At 30.9% G+C, this 21,824-nt stretch overlaps 1 protein-coding gene across 1 annotated transcript in view; it reads left to right on the forward strand.

Moving 5' to 3' along the window:
* The window catches only part of LOC142241066 (cell adhesion molecule Dscam1-like), a 209,545-nt gene extending 201,808 nt beyond the window's left edge, over positions 1 to 7,737 (forward strand). Inside the window, exons 6-7 of the mRNA XM_075312805.1 lie at positions 2,131 to 2,280; positions 7,577 to 7,737. Coding sequence (XP_075168920.1) covers positions 2,131 to 2,280; positions 7,577 to 7,722 — 296 coding nt within the window. The 3' untranslated portion in view covers positions 7,723 to 7,737. The remainder of the gene's footprint in view (positions 1 to 2,130; positions 2,281 to 7,576) is intronic.
* The last annotated feature ends 14,087 nt before the right edge of the window (positions 7,738 to 21,824 follow it).

Genomic DNA, 21,824 nt, shown 5'->3' on the forward strand with positions numbered 1-21,824 from the left:
GCTTCCTTTGTAAATTTCAAGAAAACTTAAATTTTTTTATATTTCATGTTAGCCTGATACCGAAACAGGCAATTGACGTCCAAATGCATTATATCTAATTATACAATTATTTTTCGAGCTTTATGGACAGATATAGATTAAGGAACATGGTTAATAGAGCCATTTTTTTGCAGTTTTAGAGGAGGACCTCCTCCCCGACCAAATGTCGAAAAGCGTATCTTTTGTAAACGTCCCAGAAAATGTCAAGCAAATTATAAGCCTAAAGGGGCGGCCTCTCTTCCGTCCAAAAATCACTAAATCAGGTATCAACTATTACGGTTGACAGAGGTTACGATCTCTCCCCAATCCTCTGTAAATTTCAAGTAACTCGGTAAAGTTTAATTGTTTCTCTGTATGTACTTAAGAGAAGCGGATGTCTCCCTATGCCCTTTTATTTTTATTAAAAAATCAGGAACCTGATATAAATTTCATAACCTCACCCATTTTTCCGTAAAATTTCAGTCGGGGGAGTTTAGTTTTGTTTTCACTGTACTTTAAAAAAAAGTCGGGCAAAGGGGTGGCCCCCTCCCCGACCAAATATCGAAAAATAATGTAGCGGATTTTTGTCTAGATGCCAACCCCAACATTCAATGAAAATTTCATGCAAATCGCATAATTTTGTTCCAAGTTTCAAAAAGTAAGGCAAGGGGGAGGTCCCCTCCCCGTCCGCATATGAAATCATCAGGTACCCCATAATAATTCCATAACCTCACCGCATGTTCTCTTTAAATCTCAGATAATTTAGAGAATTTTAGTTTTTTCACTGTACTTTAAAAAAAGTCGAACAAAGGGGAGGTCCCCCTCCGCTACCAAATATCGAAATATAAAGTAGCGGATCTTTGTCTAGTTGCCAACCCCAACCTTCAATGAAAATTTCAAGCAAATCGGTCAACTTTGGTCCAATTTTCAAAAAGTCCGACAAAGGGGAGGTCCCCCTCCGCGGCCAGGTGTCAAAAAATGAGGTACCCTATTTTCACCACATGAACGTCCCCTATGATCTCTGAAAGTTTCAAGTAAATCGGTTCAGCCGTTTCGGAGCCAACTCGGTTCATACAAACAAACAAACAAACAAATAAACAAACATAGATTGAATTTTATATATATAGATTTTTTTTGAATTGCTTCGAAAATTTTAAACTTTTACCTCCAAAAAATCGATTTTTTAATAAAAAAATATACCAACGACACAGTCCATTTCGTTTATATCAAGCACTGTTCTTTTCTGGCGTTAAGTCTTTAATAAGACACATTTTATAGTTCATAGTAAAAATTTAATATAGTAGTATGTAATGTTGAACATCCTTTCGGAATCTTCCGAATATATCTGGAATATATGTAAAGAAAAAAAAAAAAAAAAAACACAAAACAAAACCTTTTGGTGTTTATTCTTTGTTATTCGATTTCTTTGTTTGTATATTATTCAATCTCTAAGTGTTGTTTGAAGAAAACTTCTTAAATTATTATCTAAAATTAAATACGTTCATGCGCATAAAAAATTCAAATGCATTTAAGTTATACATATTTAATAGATTTTCTTTTTTAATTTATAAAATACAGTAACCCATTGCATGCTTTTAATAGTTATTAGCATTTACTAATACTAACAAAAAACACTAAAATAAAAATAAAATTGTATATAAATTTGTATGATCATATACTAACGTAAAAAAATATTAAAATAATTTGTAAAAAATGTATATTTGTATAAAATAATTGAAAAAAGAGATAATAGTGTTTTTTGTTATTTAAATTAAAAAAAAAATAAATAAAGAAAAATTTTGTTTAAATTTAATTGGAAAAACAGGAATCCTATTAGAAAAGAATATTTAAATAAGTTTAATTTAATGATTATAAAGTTTTTTTATTTCTAAATATATAAAAAAAAAATATTTAAAGAGAATCTAAAACAATTGTAATTAAAAAAAAAACAAAATTTTTATTGATTTGTTTTAAAACAAAATTTTTCTTTATTTTGCTGGTTTCGGTAGTGGTAGCTAGTTTTGTTTACTTTTCCCTAATAAAATTGTTGAATTAATTATTAATGTATATATTTTTTATATATTTTTTTTCTTCTTGATTAAACCAAAAAAGATGGAAAATATTTGGTTTTACCCTCTGGAGAATTACACATACGCGAAGTTGGACCCGAAGATGGCTACAAAAGTTATCAATGCCGCACCAAACATAGATTAACTGGTGAAACTAGATTGAGTGCTACCAAGGGACGTTTGGTAATTACAGGTAAGTTGGAAAATAATTTTATTTTTTTTTATAATAGAATAAATTAATATTTTTGCAAAAGAAAAACAAATCATATTAAAATAAGGATATACTTAAAAAATTAGTTTTTGTTTTGAAATTATAATATTAAAAAATCCCATAATTTTTTTTCATAGTAAAATTAAATAAATAATTATTTGGTATAGCATTAAAAAAAATAAGAGGCTTAACTCAAATATGAAATGAAGACTGAAACGGTCTACAAATTTATTAACTTATTAAATTCCTAAATATATATATATATTTTATTATTTTTTTTTTAATTAATACAAAATAAACCAAACATTGGACATGGACTAAAATCTTGAATTAAATAATTAAATGTTATAAACAAAATGATTGAATATTTCATTTACAATAAAATTTGAGTAATTTTGAACAAGACAAACTTTCAATTTTTCATTTTCCATTTACAATAAAATTTGAGTAATTTTAAACGGGCCAATCCAATTAATCTATGGCAATCTACAATGCTTTTGTAATATGTTATAATATGATTTGTTTTTCCCCACATAGTTTTTAATTATGAAAATATTTCAAAAAGGTTTAATTTTATATCGCGAATTATTATCAAAAATATTTTACAAGAGTATCAAAAAAAAAAACATCAAATAAATTTAATTTCGATAAATATTAAATGTTTGTATATAAAGATTTTGAACATTAAATTAAATAAATAAACTAGTATGCATTTAACTAAAAATGGTATCACACACAGAAGAAAAATATTTTTATTGTTTAAATTTCAAGCACGAAATTAAATGATTCAATTACATTTTAATTAAAATTGCTTTAATCATGACAATGATAATTTCAATCACTGACATCAATTAAATAATCTAATTTAAATTTTTTATGATTCAAAATATTCTTGTGATTGTATTTTGTTTTGATTAAAATGTTCATTAAATAAATGATCTTTTAAATTGTTTTTATACCCTCCACCATAGGATGGGGGGTATATTAACTTTGTCATTCCGTTTGTAACACATCGAAATATTGTTCTACGACCCCATAAAGTATATATATTCTGGGTCGTGGTGAAATTCTGAGTCGATCTGAGCATGTCCGTCTGTCCGTCCGTCTGTTGAAATCACGCTAACTTCCGAACGAAACAAGCTATGGACTTGAAACTTGGCACAAGTAGTTGCTATTGATGTAGGTCGGATGGTATTGCAAATGGGTCATATCGGTCCACTTTTACGTATAGCCCCCCATATAAACCGATCCCCAGATTTGACCTCCTGAGCCTCTTGCAGGAGCAAAATTCATCCGATCCGGTGGAAATTTGGTACGTGGTGTTAGTATATGGTCTTTAAAAACCATGCAAAAATTGTTCCACATCGGTCCATACTTATATATAGCCCCCATATAAACCGATCCCCCGATTTGACCTCTGGAGCCTCATGGATGAGCCAAATTCATCCGATCCGGTTGAAATTTGGTACATGATGTTGGTATATGGTCTTGAAAAACCATGCAAAAATTGGTCCACATCGGTCCATAATTATATATAGCCCACATATAAACCGATCCCCAGATTTGACTGGCGGAGCCTCTAAGAGAAGCAAATTTCATCCGATCCGGCTGAAATTTGGTACATGGTGTTAGTATATGGTCTCTAACATCCATGCAAAAATTGATCCATACCGGTCGTAATTATATAACCCCCATTTAAACCGATCCCCAGATTTAACCTCCGGAGCTCTTGGAGGAGCAAAATTCATCCGATCCGGTTGAAATTTGGTACGTGTTGAAATTTGGTACATTGGGCTAGTACATGGCCGCTAACAACCATGCAAAAATTGATCCGTATCGGTCTATAGTTATATATAGCCGATCCCCAAAAATAATCTACCAAAATTTTGTTTCTATAGAAAATTTTGTCAAAATTTTATTTCTGTAGAAAATTTTATTTCTAAGAAAATTTTGTCAAAATGTTATTTCTATAGAAAATTTTCTCAAAATTTTATTACTATACAAAATTTTGTCAAGATTTTAATTCTGTAGAAAATTTTGTCAAAATTTTATTTCTATAGAAAAATTTGTCAAATTTTATTTCTATTGAAAATATTGTCAAACTGAATTATATACGTATTTAATCGGCCTTTTTATACCCTCCATCATAGGATGGGGGTATATTAACTTTGTCATTCCGTTTGTAACACATCGAAATATTGCTCTAAGACCCCATAAAGTATATATATTCTGGGTGGTGGTGAAATTCTGAGTCGATCTAAGCATGCCCGTCCGTCCGTCCGTCTGTTGAAATCACGCTAACTTCCGAACGAAACAAGCTATCGACTTGAAACTTGGCACAAGTAGTTGTTATCGATGTAGGTCGGATGGTATTGAAAATGGGCCATATCGGTCCACTTTTACGTATAGCCCCCATATAAAGGGACCCACAGATTTGGCTTGTGGAGCCTCTAACAGAAGCATATGTCATCCGATCCGGCTGAAAGTTGGTATATGGTGTCGGTAGATGGTCTCTAACAATCATGCAAAAATTGGTCCACATCGGTTCATAATTATATATAGCCCCCATATAAGCCGATCCCCAGATTTGGCTTGCGAAGTCTCCAAGAGAAGCAAATTTCATCCAATCCGGTTGTAATTTTGAACATGGTGTTAGTATATGATCTTTAACAACCGTGCCAGAATTGGTCCATATCGGTCCATAATTATATATAGCCCCCATATAAAACGTTTTCCAGATTTGACCTCCGGAGCCTCTTGGAGGAGCAAAATTCATCCGATCCGGTTCTAATTAGGAACGTGGTGTTAGTATATGGTCGCTAACAACCATACAACAATTGGTCCAATCACACAAAAATTGGTCCATATCGGTTCATAATCATGGTTGCCACTAGAGCAAAAAATAATCTACCAAAATTTTATTTATATAGAAAATTTTGTCAAAATATTATTTCTATAGAAAATTTTGTCAATATTTTATTTCTAGAGAAAATTTTGTTAAAATTTTATTCGGTTCATAATAAAATTTTCATCATTGTCAAAATTTTATTTCTATAGAAAATTTTGTTCAAATTTTATTCGGTTCATAATCATGGTTGCCACTCGAGCCAAAAATAATCTACCAAGATTTTATTTCTATAGAATATTTTGTCAAAAGTCTATTTCTATAGAAAATTTTGTTAAAATTTTATTTCCGTAGAAATTTTTGTCAAAATTTTCTTTCTATAGAAAATTTTGTCAAAATTTGTATTTCTATAGAAAATTTTATTTCTATAGAAAATTTTGTTAAAATTTTATTTCTGTAGAAAATTTTGTCAAAATTTTATGTCTACTTTGTCAAACTGAATTATATACGTATTGGATCGATCTTTTTTGATTTAATATATACCACGTATGGACTTCCATACAATTTAGAAGATGGTGTTAGGAGGTTTTAAGATACCTTGCCATCGACAAGCGTTACCGCAACTTAAGTAATTCGATTGTGGATGGCAGTGGTTAGAAGAAGTTTCTACTCAATCCATGATGGAGGGTACATAAGCTTCGGCCTGGCCGAACTTACGGCCGTATATACTTGTTTTGTTTAATATATACCTCGTATGGACTAAATTACAATTGAGAAGACGGTGTTAAGAAGTTTTAAGATACCTTGCTATCAGCAAGTGTTACCGCAACGCAATTTCTTCGATTATGAATGACAGTCTTTAGTACAAGTTGCTATGCAATCCATGGTGGAGGGTACATAAGATTCGGCCTGGCCGAACTGACGGCCGTATATACTTGTTTTAAATTCGAATTTATCTTCACACACATAAACATTACTGATATTTTTCTGTGTATAAGAGGCCATGATTGTGGAACAATTACCAATTATCAATTTATGCTCTTTGAGCCACTGTATGTATCTATATATTTCAAGTTAAAAAATTAATAATAAAACTTAACGCTTAATTTCTAAAAAAAAATTCAACCTCATATAAAATTATTTATATTGTCATAAAAAAATATAATAATAAAAAATTTAACCTTTTGAAATATTTTCATGAAAAAGAAAAGTGTTTTGATAATATCCAAATCATTATATTCATATAAACTCATTTTATTATCATATATAAACATAATTACAAAGCACTTTTCTCTTATCACATATAAGAAAACGTTTCCAAAAATTATATAATAAATTTATTTATTTGTTTTTATATTTTATTAAAATTAAAAAAAATTAATAATTAATAAAGCACTTGCTACAAATCGGCAATCGGCTTAATTTAATTCCATAAAAAACGGAAACGGTTTCTTATAACAAAAGTAAATATTTCCTTTTTGTGGGGAAATATTTACTGTTAAAAAAAAATAAAAACAAAAAGATAAATTAAGTGATTTTGTTTTTATTTTTTTTTGTCATTCATTGTAGTCTATAAGTTATTAAATATTTTTAAAAGGAAAAAGCAAAAAATTTCTAATGAGTTCTAAGCAATCAAAAAGGTTTTTAGCTTAAAATCTTTTTCTTTGAACGATTTTATTTTTTTTTTCCTTACAATAAAATACAATAAAAAAGTAGAAAAGTTAATAAAAATAAAAAGACAAAATAAGCTGTATTTAATTTTATAAAAATGAAAATAAAAAAGTTTTTTAAATACAAAATAATGATACTAAAAAAAAAAAAAGATCGAGAAAATCAAATTATCTAAAAAAGTTTATAAATTATAAAAATATATATTTTTTTATATATTTAAGATAATATTACCGTTAAGATTAATTAAATTTATTATTCTTAATTAATATTCTTTTTAATATCGCGTTAATTCATTACGAGTTTCTTGCTTTTTCCTATATTTTTATATAAATTTATTGAAAACTGCCTGAATGTTGGGATAGGGTACCCTAAATTTTTGCGCGTTTTTTGCAAAATATTTTTCTTAAAAGAAAAATATATTAAATCAAATTAAAGTAAAATCAAATTAACATAACGCTATTTTGTAAATTAATTATGTATTAAAGACTTCAAATAAATCAAAAAAAAAAATTAATATTTTATTTAAACAAATCGAAATGCTTGACTTGAGCTTGAGTAAAATGGTGCGTTTTTCCAAATTATTTATAAATTTGTAATAAAATCAAATATGTTATGAGCCCTTTTCCAAAATTAAAATAAATTTATATTCTCTTTCAAGGTAAGTCCTTATTAAATGAATACAAATTAGCTTATTAAACATATTTAGAAATTTTGCGATTTTTTCTCAAAAGTTGTTTCTTATTGATTAAAAAAATTTTACAGAACCAGTTGGTAGGGTATCACCGAAATTTCCCTCCCAACAAATAAGCAGTACTTTTGTGGCAGCTGCCTATCAAAGTCTAACATTGCTATGTTTGGCCCAGGCCTATCCGGCACCAGTTTTTAGGTGGGTTTCTAGAAATTCTTAGATTTATGTCTAGCGAAAACCTGTCCCAACTTTTAGTGAGTTTTTCGTTTTCTCTTCGAAAATTACGATCTACAACCAAATGAAAAAAAATATTCCCCTCTTCTAGAACCTGTGGGCAGTGTAGGCCCTCGCCTTTTGTCAGGCAATGATATAAAAGTTATAGATGTCCCATCAGAATTTACCATAACTTTATTGTGTCCCGCTCAAGCTTATCCGGTACCATTTTTTAGGTAATAGTTTTATTTTTTGTCAAATTTTATACTATCCCAACATTTTATTTCGGTTACGAAAGGCAGGGTTTTGTTTTTGGCTATAATAAAATTTCTCTTAATAAAGTATATAAAAATCCTTTGACTATAGAACCCGTTGCTAGTGTGGCTCCTAAGTTTTCCAGTCAAACTACAAGCAGCAGTTTTACTTCCTCCGCCGATCAAAGTGTTACTTTAATTTGTCCTGCTCAGGCATATCCTGCTCCTTTATTTAGGTGGGTAATGATGACAAGAAGCAAGTTTTAGAACAAGAACTCGGAATTTTTTAAGGGAGGTTCGAGCGAAAAATTAACTTTGTCTCTGGTTTGTTATGGCTATCAGGCCGTTTGAACTCGTTTGTAGTTTTTTTGGAATAAAAAGATTTTTTATTTAAGACAAAAATAACTATTTTTTATAGTCAAAGTTTGAAAATGGTGTCTCAATCGCTGCTACTCAATGCCATGTTATATCCATTGCCTTCAGATTTGTATTGGCCAAACTGTTTGACTCAGATAATAAATGCTTGATCTCATATTCCTCAACGGCAGACTATGCATTTGTTACCATCTGGTAACAATGCCACAATTTCATACCAGCTTTTAAGTTCTTTGCATTTGTTGATACAATCAGTGTTAGTTTTCTGCCATCTTTTTAAGGTTGAAACTTTTGTGCCACTAAATGCCATACTTTTTACATTTTTGTGACACCTTTTTGTCATGCTGTGCCACTCTTTAATTGATTTCTTTTTAGTTCACTAGTTTTCGTAAATTTTTATCATGGATCTCTTTAAAATTACGGATATGATTTGTTTTAATATCAAATCTGACTAGGGCGTTCATTGCCAAATATTTCTCTTTGTTATTAAGCAGCCAAGTGTGGCGCTTTAAATATGCAAGGACACATTTTTATCTATGGTTGTAATGCAAAGTCATGTTATCGCAAAATAAATCTTGAGAAGTATTCTTTGTTAAAATACCGAAGACGTGGGAAGAATAGTGGAGATATTTACATATGGTATGACACACAATCACGGTTGCCACCACCAAACATAAAATCGTCTATAGAAATTTTGTCCAAATTTTATTTCTATAAAAAATTTTGTCAAAATTGTATGTCTATAGAAAATTGTGTAAAATTTTTATTTTATAAAAATTTTGTCAAAATTTTATTTCTATAAAAATTTTTGTCAAAATTTTATTTCTGTAAAAATTTTTGTCAAAATTTTATTTCTATAAACATTTTTGTCAACATTTTATTTCTATAGAAAATTTTGTCAAAATTTTATTTCTATAGAAAATTTTGTCAAAATTTTATCTCTACAGAAAATTTTGTCAAAATTTTATTTCTATAGAAAATTTTGTCAATTTTTATACCCTCCACCATAGGATGGGGGGTATATTAACTTTGTCATTCCGTTTATAACACATCGAAATATTGCTCTAAGAGCCCATAAAGTATATATATTCTGGGTCGTGGTGAAATTCTGAGTCGATCTGAGCATGTCCGTCCGTCCGTCCGTCCGTCCGTCTGTTTAAATCACGCTAACTTCCGAACGAAACAAGCTATCGACTTGAAACTTGGCACAAGTAGTTGTTATTGATGTAGGTCGGATGGTATTGCAAATGGGTCATATCGGTCCACTTTTACGTATAGCCCCCATATAAACGGACCCCCAAATTTGGCTTGCGATGCCTCTAAGAGAAGCAAATTTCATCCGATCGGGCTGAAATTTGGTACATGGTGTAAGTATATGGTCTCTAACATCCATGCAAAAAGTGGTCCACATCGGTCCATAATTATATATAGCCCCCATATAAACCGATCCCCCGATTTGACTTGCGAGGCCTCTAAGAGAAGCAAATTTCATCCGATCCGGCTGAAATTTAGTACATGGTGTAAGTATATGGTCTCTAACATCCATGCAAAAATTGGTCCAAATCGGTCCATAATTATATATAGCCCCCATATAACCCGATCACCAGATTTGACCTCCGGAGCCTCTTGGAAGAATAAAATTTGTCTGATTCAGTTGAAATTTGGTACGTGGTGTTAATATATGGCCTCAAACTCCCATGCAAAAATTGGTCGGTATCGGCTCATAATTATATATAGGCCCCATATAAACCAATCCCCAGATTTGATTTCCAGAGCCCGTTGGAAGAGCAAAATTCTTCCCATTCGGTTGCAATTTGGTACGTGATATTAGTATATGGTATCCAACAACCATGCAAGAATTGGTTCCTATCAGTCTATAATTATATATAATTCCCATATAAACCGATCCCCAGATGTGACCTCCGGTGCCTTTTGGAGAATCAAAATTCATCCGATCTGCTTGAAATTTGGTACGTGGTGATAGTATATGATATTTAACAACCATGCCAAAAGTGGTCCATATCAGTCCATAATCATATATAGCCCCATATAAACCGATACCGAGATTTGGTTTTGGAGCCTCTTGGAGGAGCCAATGTACCAAGCCAAATCATCCGAGTGAATTGAAATTTGGTACATTGTGCTAGTATATGGTCGTTAACAACCATACCTCACTAGGTCCATATCGGTCTATAGTTATATATATCCCTCAGATAAATCGATTTCCAATCACACAAAAATTGGTCCATATCAAGTTCATAATTGTATATAGCCCCCATATAAGCGACCCCCATATTTCAATTCTGGCTCTCTACGTACCGTGCAAAAAGTCCATATCGATTCGTAATTATTTGTAGACATAACTATACATAACTTTTTGTCTAATATATACCACGTATGGACTAACTCACAATTTAGAAAACGATGTTAGGAAGTTTTAAGATACCACAACCCAAGTAATTCGATTGTGGATGACAGTCTTTCGTAGAAGTTTCTACGCAATCCATGGTGGAGGGTACATAAGATTCGGCCAGGCCGAACTTACGGCCGTATGTACTTGTTTTTCTATGAAAATTGTATCTAAATTTTATTTCTATCGAGAATTTTTTCAAAATTTTATTTCTATAGAAAATTTTGTCAAAATTTTATTTCTATAGAAATTTTGTCAAAATTTTATTTCTATAGAAAATTGTGTCAAAATTTTATTTCTATAGAAAATTGTGTCAAAATTTTATTTCTATAGAAAAATGTGTCAAAATTTTATTTCTATAGAAAAATTTGTCAAAATTTTATTTCTATAGAAAATTATGTCAAAATTTTATTTTTATAGTAAATTTTGTCAAAATTTTATTTCTATAGAAAATGTTATCAAGATTTTATTTCTATAGAAAATTTAGTCAAAATTTTATTTCTATAAAAAATATTTCTATAGGAAATTTTGTCAAAATTTTATTTCTATAGGAAATTTTGTCAAAAATTTTATTTCTATAGAAAATTTTGTCAAAATTTTATTTCTATAGAAAATTTTGTCAAAATATTATTACTATAGAAAATTTTCTCAAAAATTTATTTCTATAGAAACTTTTGTCAAAATTTTATTTCTATAGAAAATTTTGTCAAAATTTTATTTCTATAGAAAATTTTGTCAAAATTTTATTTCTATAGAAAATTTTGTCAAAATTTTATTTCTATAGAAAATTTTGTCAAAATTTTGTTTCTGTAGAAATTTGTCAAAATTTTATGTCGACGGAAAATTTTGTCAAAATTTTATTTCTATAGAACATTTTGTCAAAATTTTATTTCTATAGAAAATTTTGTCAAAATTTTATGTCTATAGAAAATTTTGTAAAAATTTTATTTCTATATAAAATTTTGTCAAAATTTTATTTCTATAGAAAATTGTGTCAAAATTTTATTTCTATAGAAAATTGTGTCAAAATTTTATTTCTATAGAAAATTGTGTCAAAATTTAATTTCTATAGAAAATGTTGCCAAAATTTTATTATTATAGAAAATTTTGTCCAAATTTTATTTCTGTAGAAAATGTTGTCAAAATTTTATGTCTATAGAAAATTTTGTCAAAATTTTATTTCTATAGAAAATTTTGTCAAAATTTTATTTCTATAAAAAATTTTGTACTAACTTCACTTCTGTAAAAAATTTTGTCAAAAATTTTATTTCTGTAGAAAATTTTGTCAAAATTTTATTTCTATAGAAAATGTTGTCAAAATTTTATTTCTATAGAAAATGTTGTCAAAATTTTATTTCTATAGAAAATTTTGTTAAAATTTTATTTCTATAGAAAATTTTGTCAAAATTTTAGTTCTATAGAAAATTTTGTCAAAATTTTATTTCTATAAAAAATTTTGCCAAAATTTTACTTCTATAAAAATGTTGTCAAAATTTTATTTCTAATGAAAATTTTGTCAATTTTTTTTCTATATTTCTATAGAAAAATTTGTCAAAATTTCAATTCTATAGAAAATTTTGTCAAAATTTTATTTATATAAAAGGTTTTGTCAGAAATTTATTTCTATAGAAAATTTTGTGACCGTGATGGTATGACACACAAAGTTACCACATTTAGCTCTTTTTCGTTCTTAATATTCTGGTCTTTGTTAAGAAGTTGTTTTTCGATTGGTTTTTGCTAGATATTGCTAAAAACTACAACAAAAATATTGTATAACTTCTCTTAAATTGTTCTTTTATAACTAAAAAGTCATTATTTTGTATTTGGTATCGGTCAAATAATATTCTTTCGTGATCTCTTATAATTTTATCTATGCCGTCCTATCCCAACATTTGGCATTGAAACTATATCGATATATGTCATTTTAAACACTAAACTTTTACCCTTAAAGAACCAGTTGCTAGTGTGGCCCCTCGTTTAACTTCTGGCGATGAATCGCGTATAGTTAGAATTTTCTCCGGGAAAAGTGCAACATTGCTATGCCCGGCCCAAGCATATCCGGTGCCATTTTTTAGGTAATGTAAGCAAAAATTACATTTTTTCATTGACACTTTATCAAATCTTATGATTTATGAGTAAATTAAGGAAAAATGATGTATAATATTAATAGATCCCTAAAATCAAATATTTTTCGTCTATTTAACATAAAAGGAAAAATCTGAAAACTCCCCTGAAACCAACATTCAAAAAGTTTTCTTTCAAATATTCTCCCAATAATGATGATTATGAAATTCTTCGTTATTGATTTTTCTAGAACCCTTGGCTAGTGTTAGTCCCAAGATAACAGGAGGTGATGATAATATCAAAACTCCTAAAGTAATGCTGGATAATAGTGCAACTTTATTGTGTCCTGCTCAAGCATATCCGATGCCTTATTTTAGGTAAATTTTTAAAATAAGCCCAATTTACTCACAAAGAAAATTTCACTAAAATTTAGCCAACGATATTTTTGATTGATATAACGAAAAATGTTCGTCAAGATAGTTTGAAATATTACGTTGTTTAGAAACAAAATCGTAATAATAATGAAAATGTTCGTTATATTCATGAATTTGTTTCTTTGGCTCAATTTTAATGACACATTTCGTAAATTTAACGAAGTTTTCTGCCAGTGTAAGATATCCTATCCCAGTTTAAGGCAAACTATATGGATTTTATTTAAATTTTTGTTTCTAAAATCTATGCCAAACTTCCTTTTAGAACCCATAGCTAGTGTAGCTCCCCGCCTAACCTCAGGCGATGATTCACGAACAGTTAAAGTCTACTTGGAGAGAAGTGTAACTCTATTGTGTCCATTTCAAGCATATCCGGTTCCTCTATTTAGGTAATTTTTCGCATTGCAATTTATAATATAACAAAATATGTTAGTAGCTTCCGGGTGCCCCATCCTAAAATTTAGGCATTAACATTCAAAATTTTTATGATTTTTTTAACCTTGTCAACCTTATTTCTATTATTTCTCTAGAACCTGTGGGAAGTGTTAGCCCTAAAATTTCAACAGGCGATGAATTTAAGCACATCAAAGGCAAAAGTGCTCATGATTTAAATTTATTGTGTCCAGCGCAGGCTTATCCAAAACCATATTTTAGGTAATATTTGATAAAAATAAGAATTTATTTAATAGCGCTTAAAATGACTGCAGTCCTATTACAAGTCCATTGCATCTGATCCGATTTTGATTCCGGATTCAAACTTTTTTTGGAGGATTAGTGAAAGCCTGGTACTGTAGGACAACCTTGGGCGTCAGTATATGTAATTTGAGGTATTTTGTGCACCGAATGATGTCTAAGGAGTATTTTGCAGTATTTTGTTCTAGGCACTCCTAGGTTGTACTCTCCTGTCTTCAACCTATTTGCTTAAATCAGAAACTCAATATATACCCTTAGTTTCTTCGAATTCCAAGATAAATACTAATCACGTGCTCTTATGTTTCCAAATCCTCTTCACATGTGCTAATACGCACTCAACTCTATTAATCCCATCTGAATTCTGATGTCCATAGTGATTGTCTTCCTATGTTCCTTCAATAGATCCCTTGTACTGGTTTCATTCGGTTCCTCAAACTCTAGTCGTCCATCCTAGCGCTCAGTGGTAGCCACTCATTCCGTATGGATTCGGTCGACCTTGCATTTTATAGCTACCTGGACTATTGACACAGGTATTTTCTGGTCCTAAAATGATGCGAATCGTGCGGTGTGCTTAATAATAAATGCAACAAAGTAAGGCGCTATATTTTACCTTTAAAAGGCCGACGAAGCCATTCTACGCTGCGTGAAAGTGTCTACAGTCGACTCCGCTTTACTGAAACGTTAAAAATGCAGCCATTTAATTTCAGTTATCCGAAGTTTTTGCTAAAGCGGACTACGGATAACTGAAAAAAACTTCCAGTAATGCGAACTTCGGATAACTGAAAAAGTTTCAGTAAAGCGGACTCCGTATAACTGGAAAAAAATCCACTCAATTTCAGTTAACCGAACTTATGACCAATGCTATGTACGTAAAATAATAAAAACAAGGTGTTTGATTCCGTCACAGGTTTGTGTAGGAAAATTGGAATTCATTTATTTGTGATTTAGAGTGATTTAAACTGTTTTGAAAGTGCCATCTTCACTTGAAATAAAGCGTTCTCAATACGGAGAAGAAAATGTACTCTCTCTCAATAGCGAGAATGTGGCATTTTCAGTAAAGCGAAGTCATACTAATGTGACGAAACTCATTTGAACACAAAAAACTTTTCAGTAATCCGATTTTTTCAGTTAAGCGGAGTTTCACTAAAGCGGAGTAATTTAAATGAAATGGACAGAAAAAACAACTGGGGAATGCGATCGATTTCAGTTATCCGAGGTTTTTCAGTAAAGCGCATTGCGCTAAAGCGGAGTCGACTGTATACGGTATTTTGGAAGCAACATCTAGTCTAACTCTTTTTTTGCATTGGTGAGCTCTTGCTCTTTTTGGAACTTTAATGCGTTTAATCGATTTTTGTTAATATGAGTTGCATCTGTTCTAGCAATATGTTTAGTTCAACAGCAAGTTTCCTACCACTGCGGCATGGATATCGATCAAATATGACCTTCACAGGCATTTGATAGTTTGAAAATGATACGAATCATATTGTATCCCTATTAATCTTTAATCGTCATTTTGTATACCAGTCCGCTCAATCTATTCATCCCTATTGGTTTCGTATTTGCGCTGATCCATTATCGATCACAGTGCGTCCTAGGTTAGGTTAGGTTAAAGTGGCAGCCCGATTGAGATTCAGGCTCACTTAGACTATTCAGTCCATTGTGATACCACATTAACTAAAAGTACCTATTACATATGGACACTTCTAGTTTTAACCGCTGAACTTTCTCGATTGTTTTCTTCTGTTGAACCAACCAGATTGTTCCAAAATCATTAGCAGACTGCTTAAGTTAACGTTTTCCAGGTCCGCCAGTAATCTGAAGCTATATGCCCCTAAAATTTGCTTACGCCTTACACGAAATGCAGGACACTCACACAAGAGGTGTTTTATTGATTCCTTTTCCTCTGCATCATGACAGCTCATACAATATTCATTATACTTCGCACCAATAGTTTTTGCAAAATCGCCTATCAGGCAGCGACCCGTTATATCAGGAGTGATATCTGACGTCTCGAGAACTATTTGCTTGGTGTCCTAACAACCCTTGCAATTCTCCCATCGAACATTTGCCATCATAACAGCCTTCTCACGCAGCATGAGCTTGCTGGTAGCCAGTGGCATACCAACAGATTCTAGTTCCCCTGGAATATGTAAGGTAGTCCCCTCATCCGCTTCGCAGTTCCCCGGTATGTTCCTATGGCCAGGCACCCATATTAGGTGAATATTGTACTGCTCAGCCATCTCATTGAGAGATTTGCGGCAGTCGATGGCCGTTTTCGAGTTGAGGAACACAGAGTCCAAGGATTTTATTGCAGGTTGACTGTCTGAGTATATATTAATGCCCACATTTTTTGGAACATTACTTCCATTTCCATTTTTTGGAACATCCATTTCGAGTTGAGGAACACAGAGTCCAAGGATTTTATTGCAGGTTGACTGTCTGAGTATATATTAATGCCCACATTTTTTGGAACATTACTTCTCAGCCAATTCGCCACCTCTATTATTGCAAATATTTCAGCCTGCAAAACACTACAGTGATTAGGTAATCTTTTCGCTATTCGAAGTTCCAGATCATTAGAATATACTCCGAAACCCAATTGTCCATCCAATTTGGAGTCATCAGTGTAGACATCTATATATTCTTTATTCCCCGGCGTCTGTGTGCACCACGCCTCACTGTTGGGGATTCGAGATTCAAATTTTTTGTCGAAAAGTGGACTCGCCAGAGTGTAATCCACTACGTTAGGCACATCTGGAATTATTTTGAGGACCCAACTGTGACCGTAACTTTTTTCCGACCACAGCGATAGCTCGCGCAACCGCACAGCCGTTGTTGCAGCTGACTGTTTGGCAAAAATGTCTAAAGGCAATAGATGCAGCATGACATTAAGGGAATTTGTTCCTGTCTTGCTGAATGCGCCTGAGATACACAAGAACGCCATACGCTGAACTTTATCTAAACAAGTCGGTTTCTCAAGTGCCGGCCACCAGACTACAACACCATAAAGCATTATAGGTCTAACTACTGCCGTCCCCACTTTTTCCCTATTGCCTTTTGGCACGAGTACAAAGCTACCGTGGCTTTTCTCGCCCTCTCTTCAATATTAAGCCTAAAATTCAGCTTCCTGTCCAAAATAACGCCAAGGTATTTTGCACACTCACTAAAGGGAATTTCAATACCCCCTAAGGAAATGGGCCTAACCGTGGGTGTACATGACTAGTTCTGTCTTTGCAGGATTTACCCCAAGACCATTATCTTTCGCCCATTTCCCAGTCATCCGGAGGGTTCTCTGTATAATATCTCTGATTGTGGATGCGAATTTCCCCTGACAGCTAGCGCCATATCATCCACCACTTTTATCCTTTCTTTTTCTAGGGAAACCAGAAGGTTGTTTATAGCAACATTCCAAAGAAGAGGTGATAGAACTTCTCCTTGGGGAGTGCCTCTGTTCACATACCTTTGTATGTTTGCTTGTCCTAGTGTGCAACCATGTAAGTAGGAATCGGTCCGGCGGAGAAGAATAGGTGGAAATCCCCAAAAAAAATCTAAATTATACAGTAGCAGCCTATGATTCACCATGTCGAACGCCTTGCTGAAATCCATATAGATTACATCCAGTTGACATCTTGTATGACATCTTATATAGTATGATTCTAAGACATGACCAACAAATTCAAGCAAATTAGATACAGCAGACTAAAATCTCAATAAACCATTTTGGGATCCGCATATAATATTGGAAAGGGAACATGAAATATCCTGTGATTGTTCGTTTTTATTATTAAAATATACAGAATGTTTGGTTTGCACCTACTCCATATTGGCAGTTTTCAAAAAGAATATCATTAGATAGCAAATTAACTGAAAGTTGTATTGTATCTCAATTTCGTAGAACCTGTTGGCAGTGTGAGTCCTAAAATTTCTACTGGAGAAGATGTAAAACACACCAAGGTTGCTTTACAAGAGAGTCTCAGTTTAATATGTCCTGCCCAGGCATATCCAAAACCATATTTCAGGTGAATGTTAAAATTCTATAAAATTTAAATAGAATACAAAAACTAATATACTCGATGGAATCGGTTTTGAAGTAGGAAGAATGAAGTCTAAAATCCACAAAAAAAGAGGATAACTGAGTATTTCCAACCAACTTAAAGGGAGGATATCAATTGGTGGGATCATTCAGTTATTGAGCTAAACATAGAATTAGGGGCAGCATTTAGTGATAAGAGAGAAGTTCATCAATGTGGTGTTACAATCGTCTTAATAGTCTGGGTGAGCCTGATATATCGGGCTGCCATTATACATAACCTCTACTGATTTGTTATGGATTTTAGACTTTCCGGATTTCAGACATTAATAAGAAATAAGATTTCAAACTCAGTTTAGTACAACAACTTTTCTCGATTAACTTATGGCGATTTCGATTGGGAAAAAAGGTGCAACATTCTCGAAATTGATTGCCACATATGAAGGACACTGTCATAGATTTTGGATCCTGCATCCCTCAAAATGTGATGAATTAATAATAACTTTGGAATGACACTATCATTTGGGCGAAAATACAATGAGGGAAAAAGTAGTGTAACACCAAGGCAACATATTTTTTGCGAAACGAAAACGCCCTTAGGTAACTAACCCAACATTCGGTATTAGTTTTCTATTGGACGATCAAAAATTCAAGCTACGACTATTACTTCTACTTCTAATTCATATTTCAGAACCCATGGGTAGCGTCCGTCCCAAGGTTAATGTACAGGACAAACATCAATTTATAGATGTCAATCTTGGTCAAAATTATGCTTTAATGTGTTTGGCTCAATCGTATCCAACTCCAGCTTTTAGGTAAATTCTAAAGAAAAACAAAAATAACCTTAAACCAACACAAGGGCAGTTTTCTCATCTCGCCTCAGCAAATTGATGGCTTATCCTTTTATATTTTAATTTAAATTTATACTCCTTAGAACCTTTGGGTAGTGTTAAACCTAAAATCAATATTCAGGATAAATTGCAGACTAGAGAAATTAAACAAGGCGTTGATTTCGCCTTACTTTGTCCTGCTCAATCGTATCCAATGCCCGCTTATAGGTAAGGTTCTAAGCCAAAGGGAAGGAATGAAAATAATTCGTGATAATTATGGGCTAAAAATAGGCGAAGTTTAAAATTAAATTATCCAGACTTGAGATTCAAACCACAATATTTTTTTAAAAGGAGAAGAAGTTACTCCTGACTCACTAGGTATTTTATATCATTGAAGCCGGAGCAAAGGTATTATTATTATTATTATAAAAATTCTTTAAAAATACGCATTTTCTTAAGTAAATTTATACTCTATAAATTTTATATCCTTTAGAGCAATAACGAAATTTTTTAGGATAGCTCCTGAGCTATATACAAGACCTTCGAAAAATGGTAGCCCTATCTCATATTTCAGGCATGTTCATGGTTCGCTTTTTGTTCTCTAGTTTTTCATAATTTTGTATTTTAGAACCTATTGGAAGTGTACCACCCAAAGTTAGTATCGATGATGAAATAGCGAATGCTCGTGCTTATATTAATCAAAGTTTGAGTCTGAAGTGTCCTGCTCAATCCTATCCTGTACCAATTTATAGGTAAATTGGTAAAACAAACCGGAGAAACCATATTCTTTTCCCATTTCTTACACTTTCTATGAGAGAGGGAGTATATTTGAAAAAATATCATAATAATATCATCAGAAATTAAAAATCCCATTAAAGGGAACCTACTCTTTTTTCATTATGGACTTCAATATCCAGCTGGCAAACATATACCTTTAGGTAGTTTATCTAAGCTAGTTTGGATTGAGGGTGTATATATTATTTTCTCTCTTAAAGTCAACGATCGCTCAAATGATGCATTTTGAGATTGTTAAATTAAACGGTTGAAATAAAGAATATGTCCTTGAACAACATTCAGATTGCCAATTTTTGATTATAAGAATCGAAATACTGATATTGATTATCAGTATTTCGATTCGATTTCGAAACAAAAACATTATGAATTTATTCAATTCACAAATTTTCAATTAAAAATTTTAGAACCTTTGGGTAGTGTTCCACCCAAAATGAATCTATTGGAAAAAGTACGCACTATGGAAGTGAGCTTGGGTCATGAATATGCCATGCAATGTCCTGGACAAGCATTTCCAGTTCCTATAGTAAGGTAATTTAAATAGGCTATTTAAAACTACTTCATATTCTACACTTCCGATTTTTTCTCAATGTTAGTAGTTACTGTCAAAAACTCCTCCATTCATTTTATTGGGATATTTATAGAATTTACAGAATTTTTTAAAATATAAAATGTTGATAAAATTTTGACAAAATTTTCTATAGAAATAAAATGTTGACAAAATTTTCTATAGAAATTAAATTTAGACAAAATTTTCTGTAGAAATAAAATCTTGACAAAATTTTCTATCGAAATAAAATTTTGACAAAATTTTCTATAGCAATAAAATTTTGACAAAATTTTCTATAGAACTAAAATTGTGACAGAATTTTCTATTGAAATAAAATTATGACAAAATTTTCGATAGAAATAAAAATTTGACAAAATTTTCTATAGAAACAATATTTTGACAACATTTTCTATAGGAATAAAATTATGTTGTTGTCTTTTATTGCAGCTTAAAACCATACATTGACTAAACTACAAGTGTAGCTTAACCAAAAGAGGAAAAGAATGTTTGTCAAATTTATTTGGGCAAAGCCCTATATACTGCAAGATGGTTGGATGGACGCACGTTTCGAAATTACCACATCCATCTTGCAGTCTATAGGGCTTTGCCCAAATAAATTTGACAAACATTCTTTTCCTCTTTTGGTTAAGCTACACTTGTAGTTTAGTCAATGTATGGTTTTAAGCTGCAATAAAAGACAACAACAATGCTTAAAGAACGAAACCAACAATAACAAAACAAAACGAATGGAATAAAATTATGACAAAATTTTCTATAGAAATAAAATTTTGACCCAAATTTCTATAGAAATAAAATTTTGACAAAATTTTCTATAGAAATCAAATTTTGACAAAATTTTCTATAAAAATTAATTTGTGACAAAACATTGTATAGAAATCAAATTTTAACAAAATTTTCTATAGAAATAAACTTTTGACACAATTTATTATAGAAATAAAATTTTGACAAAATTTTCTATAGAAATAAAATTTTGACAAAATTTTCTATAGAAATAAAATTATGACAAAATTTTCTATAGAAATAAAATTTTGAAATAATTTTCTATAGAAATAAAATAAAAATAAAAATAAACTTTTGACAAAATTGTCTATAGAAATAAAATTTTCACAAAATTTTCTATTGAAATAAAATTTTCTGTAGAAATAAAATTATTACAACATTTTCTATAGAAATAAAATTTTGACAAAATTATGACAAAATTTTCTATAGAAATAAAATTTTGACAAAATATTCTATTGAAATAAAATTGTGACAAAATTTTTTATAGAATTAAAATTTCGACAAAATTCTCTATAGAAATAAAATTTTGAGAAAATTTTTTATAGAAATAAAATCTTGACAAAATTTTTTTTAGATATGAAATTTTGACAAAATTTTCTATAGAAATAAACTCATGACAAAATTTTCTATTGAAATAAAATTTTGACAAAATTTTCTATAGAAATAAAATTATGGCAACAATTTGTATAGAAATAAAATTCTGACAAAGTTTTCTATAAAAATAAATTTTTGACAAAATTTTCTATAGAAATAAAATTTGGACAAAATTTTGTATAGAAATAAAATTATGACAACATTTTCTATAGAAATAAAATTCTGACAAAGTTTTCTATAAAAATAAAATTTTGACAAAATTTTCTATAGGAATAAAATTTTGAC

Source organism: Haematobia irritans, chromosome 5, assembly GCF_050003625.1.
Source record: "Haematobia irritans isolate KBUSLIRL chromosome 5, ASM5000362v1, whole genome shotgun sequence".
NCBI classification, from domain to species: Eukaryota; Metazoa; Arthropoda; class Insecta; order Diptera; family Muscidae; genus Haematobia; species Haematobia irritans.